Source organism: Oncorhynchus keta, chromosome 2, assembly GCF_023373465.1.
Source record: "Oncorhynchus keta strain PuntledgeMale-10-30-2019 chromosome 2, Oket_V2, whole genome shotgun sequence".
Lineage (NCBI taxonomy): Eukaryota > Metazoa > Chordata > Actinopteri > Salmoniformes > Salmonidae > Oncorhynchus > Oncorhynchus keta.
Window position 1 is genome coordinate 47980067 of NC_068422.1, and position 16890 is coordinate 47996956.

A 16890-nucleotide genomic window follows, 5' to 3' on the forward strand; every position below is an offset into this window, starting at 1 on the left:
TTTTTAAGTGGGAGAACTTGCACAATTGGTGGCTGACTAAATACTTTTTTGCCCCACTGTATATAGATACTGCACTGTTGGAGCTAGGAACCCAAGCATTTCGCTACACCTGCAGTAACATCTGCTAAATATGTGTATGTGAACAATAAAATGTGATTTGAACATTTCATTTGATTTGGAACCACGATTTTCTGAAAATGTGGGAATTTTGCAAACCCACTTACAGGCCTGATGTGGCATGTAAACCACGAGTTTCAGGCCACCATATTAGGGTAAAGCTAGGGCTCAAAATAAGGCCTGATGTAAATAGATTAATTATCATGATAACATATACTAGTGCAGCATAAGTAACTAGTGCAAGCAGGTGTGATTTTGCACTTGGTAATACATGAGTAAAATCTTAACAACGCAGTTTGCAATTAATGTCACTCATGAAAATGACTGCAAAAAAATGTAGGACAGAATTTGCAGCAAAGGCTCCACCGTTCTAAATTGCTTTGATGCAGATCGCGGCGCGAATGGAATCTTGTAAATAGGCTACCCTTCTTCAAAACAAATTATGGTACATAGTGTAGCTCCGTAGCCTTTACTAGGAGGACTTGGGAACTGCAGTTCATTATCGCAATGTCGGTTATTTTTGTGGAGGTGTGGTAGTCGTTGCCATGACAGCATATAGTTGGCAAACTCCCTTGTTGCCATTGATTATAGGAAGTACACATTCAAACGCTGTTTTTCGCTTGTTTTGGAATGAAAAGAACTGCAGTGACACCGACCGAGTTGTTGAATGACGCATCATGTTGCTGGTGGTAGTGGAAGGACGGGGAACATTCTAAAAAGTAGCCCGCACTGTTCGTGTTTGGACCACGTATTCAGGCATGTAATCTTTCCTGACTCAATACAGTTTTGCCAGGACACCAATGGAGGAAAAGCTTTAGGCTAAGGGCTTTAGGCTTTAGGCTAAGGGCTATGAGTAAACTGCACGCACCCAATTCTACAAATATCCACAGTCTTGTTCAAAACTAAATACAATGGGGACATCTGGAACTGATGCAGTCGAATTCTCAGGGGAAGAAGAGGAGGAATACTATGAATTTGAGCATCTACCTGCACTCCTTGAAGATGAGGTGAGAGTGAATATTTATGTTTACATTATTATCATCATTAATATTATTGTTCTCTCATTGGCATATATTAACCAAGCTTGAATATTGTAGGCTACCAACAATATTGTGTACTGAGGGTCCCCAAGGGACTGACTTTATTGTCTGTGAAATATATGCACCTGGGCTATGTTACTTGTGTAGTCCCAATAGATAGGCTAACCTATATGCTATTCACCAAGGGATTTAATGATTGAAGAAGACATGTTGTTTTATAAGGTCTATCAAATCAACATCATGCTCTCTGTCTCAGGACATCAGATTAATGTCTGTGATCTTTCCTTATAACTCTCAAGGTGATCAAGGACCATATTTATAATGTGGGACATAGATAATGACCCCTGCTGTGTCCCCTCATGGCTTTAAATTGATAATCTGGAGATTCATTACAACATTAAAATACTACCCTGTCTTGTTTTCATCTCCCAGTTTGAGTTTTAAAGTAACTGCCCAGTGAAAATCTAACTTTTAAAAGTTAATATTCTGTTAACTCATATCCAAATAATGTTGTTGACTCGTCCTATACTTGTATTTGTGGCCAAAGCATACATTTGAGAAAAAAACAACACAAAAACCCTACCTTTACCTTGTATCTCAAACCAACCGTGAAAAAAAATGCTTGCTATTTCCTCATAGATCATGATGTCATCTCCCTGAAGAGGATGACTGGCCAATCAGCGGTCTACTCTCACAAATATTTTTTATGACTGATATACAGTACCAGTCAAAAGTTTGGACACACCTACTCATTCCAAGGTTTTTCTTTATTTGTAATATTTTCTAAATTGTAGAATAATATAGTGAAGACATCAAAACTATGAAATAATGAACATAGAATCATGAAGTAACCCAAAAAGTGTTAAACAAATTCTTCAAAGTAGCCACCCTTTGCCTTGATGACAGCTTTGCAACCTCTTGGCGTTTTCTCAACCAGCTTCATGAGGTAGTCACCTGGAATGCATTTCAATTAACAGGTGTTACTTGTTAAAAGTTCATTTGTGGAATTTCTTTCCTTAATGCGTTTGAGCCAATCAGTTGTGTTGTGACAAGGTATACAGAAGATAAAGACCAAGTCCATATTATGGCAAGAACAGCTCAAATAAGCAAAGAGAAACGACAGTCCATCATTACTTTAAGACATGAAGGTCAGTCAATGCGGAAAATATCAAGAACTTTGAAAGTTTCTTAAAGTGCAGTCGCAAAAACCATCAAGCACTATGATGAAACTGGCTCTCATGAGGACCGCTACAGGATACACACTGCCATAACCCATCTGGACAAGAGGAATACCTATGTAGGAATGCTGTTCATCGACTACAGCTCAGCATTTAACACCATAGTACCCTCCAAACTCGTCATTAAGCTCGAGACCCTGTGTCTCGACCCCGCCCTGTGCAACTGGATCCTGGACTTGATTGGCCGCCCCCAGGTGGTGAGGGTAGGTAAACACCATCTCCACCCCGCTGATCCTCAACACTGGGGCCCCACAATGGTGCGTTCTCAGCCCTCTCCTCTACTCCCTGTTCACGCACGCCTCCAACTCAATCATCAAGTTTGCAGACGACACTATAGTGGTAGGCTTGATTATCCACAACGACGAGACGGCTTACAGGGAGGAGGTGAGGGCCCTCGGAGTGTGGTGTCAGGAAAACAACCTCACTCAATGTCAACAAAACAAAGGAGACAGCAGAGGGAGCAGCCCCCTATCCACATTGATGGGACAGTAGTGGAGAAGGTGGAAAGTTTTAAATTCCTCTGCGTACACATCACGGACAAACTAAAATGGTCCACCCACACAGACAGTGTGGTGAAGAAGGCACAGCGCAGCAGCAGCGCCTCTTAAACCTCAGGAGGCTGAAGAAATTCAGCTTGTCACCAAAAACACTCAAACTTTTACAGATGCACAATCGAGAGCATCCTGCCGGGCTGTATCATTGCCTGCTACGGCAACTGCTCCACCCACAACCGTAAGGCTCTCCTGAGGGTAGTGAGGTCTGCACAACGCATCACCGGGGGCAAACTACCTGCCCTTCAGGACACCTACACCACCCGATGTCACAGGAAGGCCAAAAAGATCATCAAGGACAACAAACACCCGAGCCACTGCCTGTTCACCCCGCTATCATCCAGAAGGCGAGGTCAGTACAGGTGCATCAAGCGGGGACCGAGAGACTGAGAAACAGCTTCTATCTCAAGGCCAACAGACTGTTAAACAGCCATCACTAACATTGAGTGGCTGCTGCCAACATACTGACTCAACTCCAGCCACTTTAATAATACAAATTGATGTAATAAATGTATTCACTAGCCACCTTAAACAATGCCACTTTATATATTGTGTACATACCCTACATTACTCATCTCATATGTATATACTGTACTCTATACCATCTAATGCATTTTGCCTATGCCGTTTGGCCATCGTTCATTCATATATTTTTGTGTACATATTTGTATTCATTCCTTTACACTTGTGTGTGTAAGGTAGTTGTTGTGAAATTGTTAGGTTAGATTACTTGTCAGATATTACTGCATGGTCGGAACTAGAAGCACAAGCATTTCGCTACACTCGCATTAACCTCTGCTAACCATGTGTATGTGACAAATACAATTTGATTTGATTTGAAAGGAAGACCCAGAGTTACCTCTGCTGCAGAGGATAAGTTCATTAGAGTTACCAGCCTCAGAAACTGCAGCCCAAATAAGTTCTTCACAGAGTGCATGAATCAGGCCTTGATGGTCGAATTGATGCAAAGAAACCACTACTAAAGTAGACTAATAATAAGAAGTGTCACAACTTCCGCCGAAGTCGGTTCCTCTCCTTGTTCGGGCGGCACTCGGCGGTCGACGTCACCGGTCTTCTAGCCATCACCGATCCACTTTTCATTTTCCATTGGTTTTGTCTTTGTTTCCCACACACGTGGTTTTCATTTCCCTATTACTGGTCATGTATTTAACCCTCTGTTTCCCCCATGTCTTTGTGTGTGATTGTTTGTTGTTCAGGTCGGTATGTTTCCGGCTGTTTTTTCCCGGGTGCTGTGTTCACCCGTGCTTTGTGGCAACCGTTATTGTTCGCACATTGGTATTGTTACTTTGTGCTATTTCTTAAGTAAAGTGCATCGTTCACTCATCTCTGCTCTCCTGCGCCTGACTTCATGCACCAGCTACACTCACCGCCTGACAAAGAGACTTGTTTGGGCCAAGAAACATTAGCAATGGACATTAGTCCAATGGAAGTATGTCCTTTTGTCTGAGCGGTTCCAAATTAAGGTTTTTGGTTCGAACTGCCGTGTCTCTGTGAGATGCAGAGTAGGTGAACAGATGATCTCCGCATGTGTGTTTCCCACCGTGAAGTATGGAGGAGGAGGTGTGATAGTGTGGGGGTGCTTTGCTGGTGACACTGTCAGTGATTCATTTAGAATTAGAGTCACACTTAACCAGCATGGCTACCACAGCTTTTTGCAGCGTTACGCCATCCCACCTGGTTTGCGCTTAGTGGAGCTATCATTTGTTTTTCAACAGGACAATGACCCAACACACCTCCAGGCTGTGTAAGGGCTATTTGACCAAGAAGGAGAGTGATGGAGTGCTGCATCAGATGACCTGGCCTCCACAATCACCCAACCTCAACCCAATTGAGATGGTTTGGGATGAGTTGGACTGCATAGTAAAGGAAAAGCAGCCAACAAGTGCTCAGCATATGTGGGAACTCCTTCAGGACTGTTGGAAAAGCATTCCAGGTGTAGCTGTTTGAGAAATGCCAAGAGTGTGTAAAGCTGTCGTCAAGGCAAATGGTGTCTACTTTGAAGAATCTAAAATGTAAAATATATTTTGATTTGTTTAACGCTTTTTTTGGTTGACACATGATACCATATGTGTTATTTCATGGTTTTGACGTCTTCACTATTATTCTACAATGTTGAAAATAGTAAAAATAAAGAAAAATCCTTCCATGAGTAGGTGTGTCCAAGCTTCAGACTGGTACTGTATGTCCACACTATTCTATTGTTTAAATGTTTTTTTAAAACCTTTATTTAACTAGGCAAGTCAGTTAAGAACAAATTCTTATTTTCAATGAAGGCCTACTGGGGAATAGTGTGTTAACTGCCTTGTTCAGGGGCAGAAACACACATTTTTACCTTGTCAGCTTGGGGATTCAATCATGCAACCTTTCGGTTACAAGTCCATGCTCTAACCACTAGTCTACCTGCCGCCCCAGTGCACGCATACACCATTCCAACACAGAAAAGCTACCTTTTAACATACTTCACTAGCATTTTTTGGAAGGAAAACTATTTCACTCGTATTGTAAGTAGTTATAGTTCCAATGTTTAACCATGTACAGTGTGCAATATGATTCAGTGCAGAAAAGTTATTCAAAGTTTGTCACGATCGCCGTCTTCGTGGAAATTTCCAGACCAAGGTGCAGCGTGGTGAGGGTACATTTTTCTTTATTATAAATGTAGCCAATAAAACAAGAAACAACAAAAACGAACGTGAAGCTTACTAGGGCTAAACAGGTCACTAACAAAGACAACTAGCCACAAAATACCAAAGGAAAAAAGGCTGAAAAAAGTATGATTCGCAAACAGAGATAATGATAGACGGCTGTCCCTGAATGAGAACCATACCCTTGCCAAAACATAGAAACACAGAACATAGAGTTTCCCACCCGAGTCACACCCTGAACAACCAAACACGGAGAATAAAAATATCTCTACAGTCAGGGTGTGACACAGTTATTCACTTTGGAAGTTTTGAGCTGCAGGGGCTTTTGCAAGTGTGGCGACTCCGCAGAGACACTGCAGGGTACTCTTGAGTGGAAGGCGGTATGTGTGGGGTCAGCCTGCCAGATGCATTCAGCTTTAGTCTACACACAAGGGGAACAAGTGTAAACTTAGTCACATTTGACCTTTGAGTACTATGGGATGAATTAAACCATTAACAACTCATGATTTCCCGCGATTACTTAGTCACCCACTTAGAAGCCCAACCAGAAAATAAATCACTCACTACTTCACTCTTTTCTTTCCCTCTTATTCTCTCTCCGTCGCTAAACCTTTGAGGAGTTCCACCAGTGCAGATTTGGTCTCATTTAGAGCTCTTGGAGTGAGAGGGGAAGTTATGCGGACCTGCACATTTAACTTGAGGAGAGTGGGAGAGACTCAATGTTTCTCTGCACTGTTCTCAAGGGAAACAGTCTATTTATGGCCTTTTGCTGCTGCTTAAAGTGACAGTTTTCTGCCCTATTATTGTGCCATATTCTACAGCATTGTAGGTGCACTTTATTCACCTTCCGAAACAAATATTTTGTAACTGACAGGCAACCATCTTTTAGATCTCTCTCAGATCAATTGAAGATGTACTTTAAAGAGGAATATTCTGTCTTCACCCCAGTTCCATCTTTTTAAATGTTAGAAGAAAAGGGTTCCAAAAAAAGGGTTCTTCGGCCGTACCATAGGAGAACCCATTTTGGTTCCAGGTAGAACCCTTTTTGGTTCGGTCTAAAACTCTCTGTGGAAGGGGTTCTACATGGTTCTACCTGGGGACAGCTGAAGAACCCTTTTAGGTTCTAGATAGAAAAAAAAGTGCTAAGTGTTTAAAATTACAACAACTGAATGCCCATGTTCCATAAGACTTCCATGAGACTTTTGAGAAAAGACAGTGGTCTGCTCCACTGTTCAGTCACATGCATGTAATGAAAATGCAGAGTACTGGACACATCATCACAATGGAGTCTCTTTATCTCAGTGCCATCAAAGACTGGCTTTTGTGCTTAATGTGCAAAGCCAACAAAAGATCCTCTCTTCTTCACACACAAGTCCAGCACTGAAAATGTCAAACATGCCATGAGTTGTTTCGTATTCATTGATGTAATAAGGCTTCTTCATAAGACAAAATGTGCCCGCTTGGCTTTGCACAGTTTGCAGCATGAGATACGAGGGTGTGGGTGTAAATGTGTGTATTGCTGTATGACACATACTGTATTAATTGTGCCTGTGTGTGCATGTGTGTTACTCGTGTGTGTGTGTGTGTGTGTGTGTGTCTGTTTGTGTGTGCGTGCATGCATGTGTCCGCAGGAGAACGTGTCCCTGGCAGATATCCTGTCGTTGCGGGACACCAGTCTGACGGAGCAGGAGGTGTGGGCGGTGTGTGTGGAGTGTGTCCTGGCCTTGCAGAGTATCGCCCCATCGGCCCTCTTCCACACCCTGTGCATCACACCCGACACCCTGGCCTTCAACGCCCATGGCAATGTGTGCTTTATGGAGCAACTCAGTGGTGAGTCAACACAGCCCCCTCTACCTCAGAGATGATCCAGTCTCCCTGTCCATTCAGGGACATGTTCATTAGGGCACACAAAAACGTTTAAAAAAGTTTTGTAACAAGAAACAAAAAATAGTTATCCTTTTTGCAGTAGTCCAAGTACTCCCTGCTTCACTTTATTTTCTTCCATTTAGTGCATATTGAACACAACCTAGGTCTATCAGTTATTCAGTGGATTCTATGGTGTTTCGTTTCAGTTACAGTTAATCTGTTAGTCAATGCTGTCTGCTATTGTAAACGACTGAGGCAGCAATCTCTCTACTGATCAATCAGTCTAATCTGATAAACCCTGGCATCCTGAGGTCACAGGTCAATCTGTCCTCCCTATCTGAGGTCAAAGGGTCATGAAGATCAGGGCCCATATTCAGGTCCCCCCTTCTATTTATTATGACTTCAAAGGTCAAACTGATCTTAGATCAGCACTCCCACTCTGAGATGCTTAATGATTAGGGCTTCAGATTCTCCTCTTGAAAAGTTTGTTTACAAACCTCATCATATTCTCTTTTGGTCAGCAGTATACGTTTCAAACTAGAAAGTTCCACCTGTTCCCAAAATAATTCAAATGCAAAACGGCTGCTTTTGCAAAAGAGGGATGTCTCTTAAAATGTTGAGCTATTGTGTGATTACATCTGTGTGATGTGATTTTGCAGTCGTCTGCAGCTCCTCATCTCATTTGGATGGAAAAGGTTGGTGAAACAGTCATATCCTTCATGTTCAGGATAGTATGCCTTTGTCTCACCGTGTCCCTCAGACATACTGAGAAATCCACTCTGCCAACAGGCTAGCTTCTTCTCCTCTCAGGGAACTGCAATCATCTGTCTTTTACCAAACAAGGTTGCGTCACCACCTGTCATACTCACCCCTGTTGTCCCTTCCACACAAACATACACAGGCAGGTAGGCAGGCACGTCAACACATACACACATGTATGCATGGATCCACAGACGTACATGCACACCGGACGCTCAAAAAAATACGCACACACATATCAGTTCAGGGATAGCCTCCCGTTTTCTCCCTGGCAACATTAGTAATTGATAAGCATTGATGAGATCAACAGTGTCCGTGTTGCCAAGGGGATTGTTTCCCAGGTAACCAATATTCTGGCGGTCAGCTGGCTATCAGTGCCTTTGACTCACCCTGGATTCACATTAGAATCTATTGCTATTTGCTAATTGAGATAATTTGGTTAAGACACAATAAGATGTGCTGTCAGATGTCCTTTGTTGTGCACATGTTGGAATACTAACTAGCACTTATACTACTACTTTTCTCCCCTGCACTGATTAGGTTTAATTGAGCGGTTTTCTGAATACTGATGTGTGTGGGACATCATCACGGGTTCCCTTAGGAATTGAGCATTCAGAGTGACCTTACGTGACCAATTAATGCTCAGGATGCAGCAGTGTTATTACTCATGGTGCAGTATCCATTCAATTCAAATCAAATCTAATTTTATTTGTCACATGCGCCGAATACAACAGGTATTCGTAGACCTTACTGTGAAATGCTTACTTACAAGCCCTTAACCAACAATGCAGTTCAAGACATAGAGTTAAGAAAATATTTGCTAAATAAACTAGTCAAATTTTTTATAGAAAGTAACACAATAAGATTACATAACAATAAAAAGGCTATATACAGGGGGTACCGGTACCAAATCAAATTTTATTTGTCACATACACATGGTTATCAGATGTTAATGCGAGTGTAGCGAAATGCTTGTGCTTCTAGTTCCGACAATGCAGTAATCTAACCTAACAATTCCACAACTTCTACCGTATACACACAATTGTAAAGGGATAAAGCATATGTACATAAAGATATATGAATGAGTGATGGTACAGAACGGCATAGGCAAGATGCAGTAGATGGTATAGAGTACAGTATATACATATACATATGAGATGAGTAATGTAGGGTATATAAACATAAAGTGGCATAGTTTAAAGTGGCTAGTGATGATATGGCAAGAGCAGTAGATGATATATACATATACATATGAGATGAGTAATGTAGGGTATGTAAACATTATATTAAGTGGCATTGTTTAAAGTGGCTAGTGATACATTTTTACATCAATTTCCATTATTAAAGTGGCTGGAGTTGAGTCAGTATGTTGGCAGCAGCCACTCAATGTTAGTGGTGGCTGTTTAACAGTCTGATAGCCTGGAGATTGAAAAACAGCTTCTGTCTCTGGGTACCTGCTTTGATTGATGCACCTGTACTGACCTCGCCTTCTGGATGTTAGCGTGTGGTTGTTGTCCTTTATGATCTTTATGGCCTTCCTGCGACATCGGGTGGTGAAGGTGTCCTGGAGGGCAGGTAGTTTGACCCCTGTGATACGTTGTGCAGACCTCACTACCCTCTGGAGAGCCTTACTGTTGTGGGCGGAGTAGTTGCCGTACCAGGCGGTGATACAGCCCGACAGGATGCTCTCGATTGTGCATCTGTAGAAGTTTGTGAGTGCTTTTGGTGACAAGCCACATTTCTTCAGCCTCCTGAGGTTGAAGAGGCGCTGCTGCGCCTTCTTCACGACGCTGTCTGTGTGGGTGGACCAATTTGAGTCAATGTGTGAGGGTACAGGTTAGTCAGGATCATTTCTACATGTAGGTAGGGTTAAAGTGTCTATGCATAGATAATAAACAGTGAATAGCAGCAGTGTTAAAACAAAGGAGGGAGGGTCATTTCAAATATACCGGGTGGCCATTTGATTAATTGTTAAGAAGTCTTCTGGCTTGGGGGTAGAAAGTGTTAAGGAGCCTCTTGGACTTGGCACTCTGGTACCGCTTGCCGTGCGGTAGTAGAGAGAATAGTCTATGACTTTGGTGACTGGAGTCTTTGACAATTTTTTGGGCCTTCCTCTGACACCACCTAGTATATAGATTCTGGATGGCAGGAAGCTTGGCCCCAGTCGGTCGGATGATCTTTTCAGTCTCCTCCTTCTCATGAGGGGGAAAATGTGTTGTTGTACCCTCTTCACGATTGTCTTGGTGTGTTTAGACCATGATAGTTTGTTGGTGATGTAGACACCAATGAACTTGGATCTCCCGACCTGCTCCACTACAGCCCCGTCGATGTTAATGGGGGCCTGTTCGGCCCTCCTTTTCCTGTAGTCCACGATCATCTCCTTTGCCTTGCTCACATTGAGGGAGAGGTTGTTGTCCTGGCACCACACTGCCAGGTCTATGAACTCCCTATACGTTGTCGCATCGTTGTCGGTGATCAGGCCTACCACTGTTGTGCCTTCAGCAAACTTAATGATGGTGTTGGAGTCTTGCTTGGACACGCAGTCGTGGGTAAACCGGGAGTACAGGAGAGATCTAAGCGAGGCAGATGTGTTGTAGCCTACCCTTACCACCTAGGGGCGGCCCATCAGGAAGTTCAGGATGCAGTTGCAGAGGGAGGTGTTTAGTCCCAGGGTCCTTCGCTTAGTGATGAGCTTTGTGTGCACTATGGTGTTGAACGCTGAGCTATAGTCAATGAACAGCATTCTCACATACGTAATTGTGCCTTTTGTCCAGGTGGGAAAGGGCAGTGTGGAGTGTGATTGAGACATCTGTGGATCTGTTGGGGTGGTATGCGAATTGGAGTGGGTCTAGGGTTTCTGGAATGATGGTTTTGATGTGAGCCATGACCAGCCTTTCAAAGCACTTCATGGCTACCGATGTGAGTGCTATGGGGCGGGAGTCATTTAGGCAGGTTACCTTTCCCATTCCTGGGCACAGGGACTATGGTGGTCTGCTTGAAATATGTAGGTATTATAGACTCTGTAAGGGAGAGGTTGAAATGTCAGTGAAGACACTTGCCAGTTGGTCCGTACATGCTCTGAATACACTGCTGGTGCTCTTATGCATGCTTCAGTGTTGCTTTCCTCAAAGTGAGCATAAAAGACATTTGGTTGTCTGGTAGGCTCGCGTCACTGGGAAGCTTGCGGCTGGGTTCCCCTTTGTAGTCCATAATAGTTTGCAAGCCCTGCCACATCCGACGAGCATCAGAGCTGGTGTAGTAGGATTCAATCTTAGTCCTGTGTTGACGCTTTGCCTGTTTGATGGTTTGTCTGAGGGCATAGCGGGATTTCTTATAAGCTTCCGGATTAGTGTCCCGCTCCTTGATAGCTATAGCCTTTAGCTCGGTGCAGATGTTGCCTGTAATCCATGGCTTCTGGTTGGGATATGTACTTACGGTCACTGTGGGGACGACGTTGTCCATTCACTTATTGATGAAGCCGGTGACTGAGGTGGTATACTCCTCAATACCATTGGATGAATCACGGAACATATTCCAGTCTGTGCTAGCAAAACAGTCCTGTAGCGTAGCATCCACGTCATCTGACCACTTCCGTATTGAGTGAGTCACTGGTATTTCCTGCTTTAGTTTTTGCTATTAAGCAGGAATTATGGTCAGATTTGGTAGAAAATGGCATTACACAATGTCATTACACAATGTCATACATTTTAATATTAGCTCTCTCCAGTCCCGTCTGAGAGAATATGAGAGCATTAATGTAGGTTGTTTTTTGCAATCATATTGTTAGCAGTTTCATGACTGTCCTGATCAGGTCAGGTTACAGGAGACCACGACCCTATAGATTATCTTTCAACCCCAACAGAGGAGGAGAGATCGAGGGGTCTGAAGATGTGGGGGTTTTATGACCACTCACGCCCCTGGTAAATCTCAGGCCACAGACAAATTCCTTTGTCCTGTTACTATGGAGAACCAGCCTCAGAACATTAAACATTAAATAAAGGGACTTTGGAACAATGGTTTCCGTCAGCCAAGGTCTAAATAGTAAACGAACCCAGAATGCAACACAAGTTTGAAGACAAAGAAATCCTTTTCTACCCAAGCTATGGATGAGTAGCTGTGTCTAAGTGAGTGAATTCAAGCCGGGACCCCCTTTGCATCCAATCCCAGCGAATTGTGGTATCTAAAAGGTTTCATTCCTACGCTGTGAGCTCTGAGCTACAGAGCTGTCTGTCCTCAGAAGACCCCTTCCATAGCAAAGGTGAGGGAACAGACTCCGAAGCCAAAAGGACACTGACATCGGGAGGACGATCAGAGAGGTGCGCAGGAGAAGTGCGTCATCGAGCAGCTGAACTGTCCCCTGAACGGTCCACACAGAGAATCCGCGGAGATCATCCCCACGTAATTACATCATTATATTCTGACCCATAAGAGCGGCAGTTTGGGGCAAGGCTAGGGTTAGAATAAGCATAGCTGACAAATTCACCCAAATGTATATTTCTCTTGTATACTTTCTTTTTTCTCTCTCTCTCTTTGAAATCCCCATTTTGGGTAAAACGCGCCATAGTATGTTGGCCCGTTGTACTAAGTTCTAATCAATAGCCTATAATGTGTTTTGTCTATATGTATCTTTTATTATCAGTTTGTTTTTTAGTAAATAAATATTCAACTAAGATTGGTGTGGTACGAACTCATTGGTGAGACCCGGGTCCGTGCAGATTCACGGGCTATATGATGTTCAGAACGAGAATGGTAGAGTTAACTGGTTAATTAGTGGCTGTTGTAAAATCGATATTCTGATATTCTTTGAGTTAATTTGGGAAATAGAAACTCAATACAAAAACTAGTTTTCCCATGGTGCCCCAGGTTAATGAGTTAATAATTGCTTGATTCAGAAACTTTTAATAATTCGACGGACAACAGTCGTCACATTTAACTAATACAACGTCACGACAGCATGGAGTACATTCCTTCACTCATTGAATTCACTGTAGTCTCCTTTCTACAATATTACATTTACATTTAAGTCATTTAGCAGACGCTCTTATCCAGAGCGACTTACAAATTGGTGCATACACCTTAAGACATCCAGTGGAACAGCCACTTTACAATAGTGCATCTAAATCTTTTTAGGGGGGGGGGGGTGAGAAGGATTACTTACCCTATCCTAGGTATTCCTTGAAGAGGTGGGGTTTCAGGTGTCTCCGGAAGGTGGTGATTGACTCCGCTGTCCTGGCGTCGTGAGGAAGTTTGTTCCACCATTGGGGGCCAGAGCAGCGAACAGTTTTGACTGGGCTGAGCGGGAACTGTACTTCCTCAGTGGTAGGGAGGCGAGCAGGCCAGAGGTGGATGAACGCAGTGCCCTTGTTTGGGTGTAGGGCCTGATCAGAGCCTGGAGGTACTGAGGTGCCGTTCCCCTCACAGCTCCGTAGGCAAGCACCATGGTCTTGTAGCGGATGCGAGCTTCAACTGGAAGCCAGTGGAGAGAGCGGAGGAGTGGGGTGACGTGAGAGAACTTGGGAAGGTTGAACACCAGACGGGCTGCGGCGTTCTGGATGAGTTGTAGGGGTTTAATGGCACAGGCAGGGAGCCCAGCCAACAGCGAGTTGCAGTAATCAAGACGGGAGATGACAAGTGCCTGGATTAGGACCTGCGCCGCTTCCTGTGTGAGGCAGGGTCGTACTCTGCGGATGTTGTAGAGCATGAACCTACAGGAACGGGACACCGCCTTGATGTTAGTTGAGAACGACAGGGTGTTGTCCAGGATCACGCCAAGGTTCTTAGCGCTCTGGGAGGAGGACACAATGGAGTTGTCAACCGTGATGGCGAGATCATGGAACGGGCAGTCCTTCCCCGGGAGGAAGAGGAGCTCCGTCTTGCTGAGGTTCAGCTTGAGGTGGTGATCCGTCATCCACACTGATATGTCTGCCAGACATGCAGAGATGCGATTCGCCACCTGGTCATCAGAAGGGGGAAAGGAAGCAATGATTAATTTGTGTGACTTACAGTCTGCATAGCAATGATAGGAGAGACCATGAGCCACAGAAGGACCACCATGTGAGGTTATGACAGAGCCAAGTGACTTGGTGTATAGCGAGAATAAGAGAGGGCCTAGAACAGAGCCCTGGGGGACACCAGTGGTGAGAGCGCGTGGTGAGGAGACAGATTCTCGCCACGCCACCTGGTAGGAGCGACCTGTCAGGTAGGACGCAATCCAAGCGTGGGCCGCGCCGGAGATGCCCAACTCGGAGAGGGTGGAGAGGAGGATCTGATGGTTCACAGTATCGAAGGCAGCCGATAGGTCTAGAAGGATGAGAGCAGAGGAGAGAGAGTTAGCTTTAGCAGTGCGGAGCGCCTCCGTGATACAGAGAAGAGCAGTCTCAGTTGAATGACTAGTCTTGAAACCTGACTGATTTGGATCAAGAAGGTCATTCTGAGAGAGATAGCGGTAGAGCTGGCCAAGGACGGCACGCTCAAGAGTTTTGGAGAGAAAAGAGAGAAGGGATACTGGTCTGTAGTTCTTGACGTCGGAGGGATCGAGTGTAGGTTTTTTCAGAAGGGGTGCAACTCTCGCTCTCTTGAAGACGGAAGGGACGTAGCCAGCGGTCAGGGATGAGTTGATGAGCGAGGTGAGGTAAGGGAGAAGGTCTCCGGAAATGGTCTGGAGAAGAGAGGAGGGGATAGGGTCAAGCGGGCAGGATGTTGGGCGGCCGGCCGTCACAAAACGCGAGATTTCATCTGGAGAGAGAGGGGAGAAAGAGGTCAGAGCATAGGGTAGGGCAGTGTGAGCAGAACCAGCGGTGTCGTTTGACTTAGCAAACGAGGATCGGATGTCATCGACCTTCTTTTCAAAATGGTTGACGAAGTCATCTGCAGAGAGGGGAGGAGGGGGGATTCAGGAGGGAGGAGAAGGTGGCAAAGAGCTTCCTAGGGTTAGAGGCAGATGCTTGGAATTTAGAATGGTAGAAAGTGGCTTTAGCAGCAGAGACAGAGGAGGAAAATGTAGAAAGGAGGGAGTGAAAGGATGCCAGGTCCGCAGGGAGGCGAGTTTTCCTCCATTTCCGCTCGGCTGCCCGGAGCCCTGTTCTGTGAGCTCGCAATGAGTCGTCGAGCCACGGAGCGGGAGGGGAGGACCGAGCCGGCCTGGAGGATAGATATGTTTGCCTCTCTTGTTATATTATAGACCGAGCTAACTTGTGATTTGGCCTTACCTTGTAGCTGTTGATGCACCTGGAATAGAGTAATGTGCTATTTTCAGATTGAGTGAATTTGCAATTGCCATTGTTCAATAAAACATTTTCTATAACCAAATAATGAACAGCACTTTATACAGCTATTTCCCTCTTTTCTTATAGATTGCTCGTTTTGCAGTAGTACAATCCACTCATATTTCCATTTCTTTCCTTCCTTCCTTCCTTCCTTCCTCACTCACCATCTCCCTTTCACATCCTTTTCCCCTCTTTCTTTCTCTCCACAATTCCATCCTGACCTCTCCTCTCTTCTCTTCCCTCTCTTCCCGTCTTTGTCTCTACCCAGTAGTGTTCACTTCTCCTTGGCCGTTCGTTCTTACCCTCTGTAGTGTCTCTGGTTTGCCCTCCACCTGGGTTGGGAGCACCTCAGTCATAACTCCAGTAGTCAGAGATGGCACTGTGACGATTGGCCTATGTCCTCCATCACATAGTCTAAAGTCTTGCCTGGTCATGTACTGTATACACACGTTAGAAATCAAGCTATTATGAGAAGTCCATTTATTGTAAAAATGTGGGGGTAGTCATGTAATCTGATGTCTTGATTGTTGATCACCTGGGAAAGGAAAGGAACAAGTTTAGAGTTGGTGGTCGAACTCAGACAGCTGGTTTGGAGCTAAAATCTTTTGCTGTTTCGTCTCCAGTGAATATAGCGTAACTCTTTCTGTTCATGCAATTGATGAGAAAACGCTGCTACTACTACATTGTGATAATGTGTAACAATTCAAATGTGAAGGTAGAAGTGTACATTATTACCTTGTATTACTTGTTTAATACAGAGGGTTATCTGGCCGTTACCTGGTCAGAGTTTCCACCTTCAAACGGTGGTTGCGTTCAAGAGTGCATAGTTTATTCAGGAGTATGGGTAATGCAGAAGTTGCTAATTCCCGGCGGGAAGGTCATCTTTGAAGCCCTATGTTATATTTATGCATTAAGCATGGTTTAGCACTTTGATCGAGTTCGATCTGAACATGTCTCTGTATTTCACTCCTTATGAATGCTAGTTTTCATGATGTGAAATGACATCTTGTTCTCATTGGTCAGAGGCATGATGGGTAGTCCTATTTTAAACCCTGTCTTTTCATTGTTTGAGAGAAAGAGGGAGGGTACAGGTTGGCATGCTGCCGTTGACAGGCGTTATTGAGCCTGGGTTTTCTTTAATATACTGATTCAGTTCAGTTTGGCTTTGATCAACCACCAGTTTGTTATTTTTGTTTGTAAATACAGTGGCAAGAAAAAGTATGTGAACCCTTTGGATTGACCTAGATTTCTGCATAAATTGGTCATACAATTTGATCTGATCTTCATCTAAGTCACAACAATAGACAAACGTAGTGTGCTTAAACTAATAACACACAAATTATTGTAATTTTTATTGTCTATATAGAATACATAATTGAAACATTCACAGT

General features: G+C 44.1%; 1 protein-coding gene across 3 annotated transcripts in view; it reads left to right on the top strand.

Annotated features, from left to right (window-relative positions):
- Window positions 1-483: 483 nt before the first annotated feature.
- LOC118361396 (kinase non-catalytic C-lobe domain-containing protein 1-like) overlaps window positions 484-16890 on the top strand; it is an 89858-nt gene continuing 73451 nt past the window's right edge. For all 3 annotated transcript variants that reach the window (XM_052477877.1, XM_052477883.1, XM_052477892.1), the window contains exons 1-2: window positions 484-1124; window positions 7241-7439. In XM_052477877.1, coding sequence (XP_052333837.1) covers window positions 1029-1124; window positions 7241-7439 — 295 coding nt within the window. In that variant the 5' untranslated portion in view covers window positions 484-1028. The remainder of the gene's footprint in view (window positions 1125-7240; window positions 7440-16890) is intronic.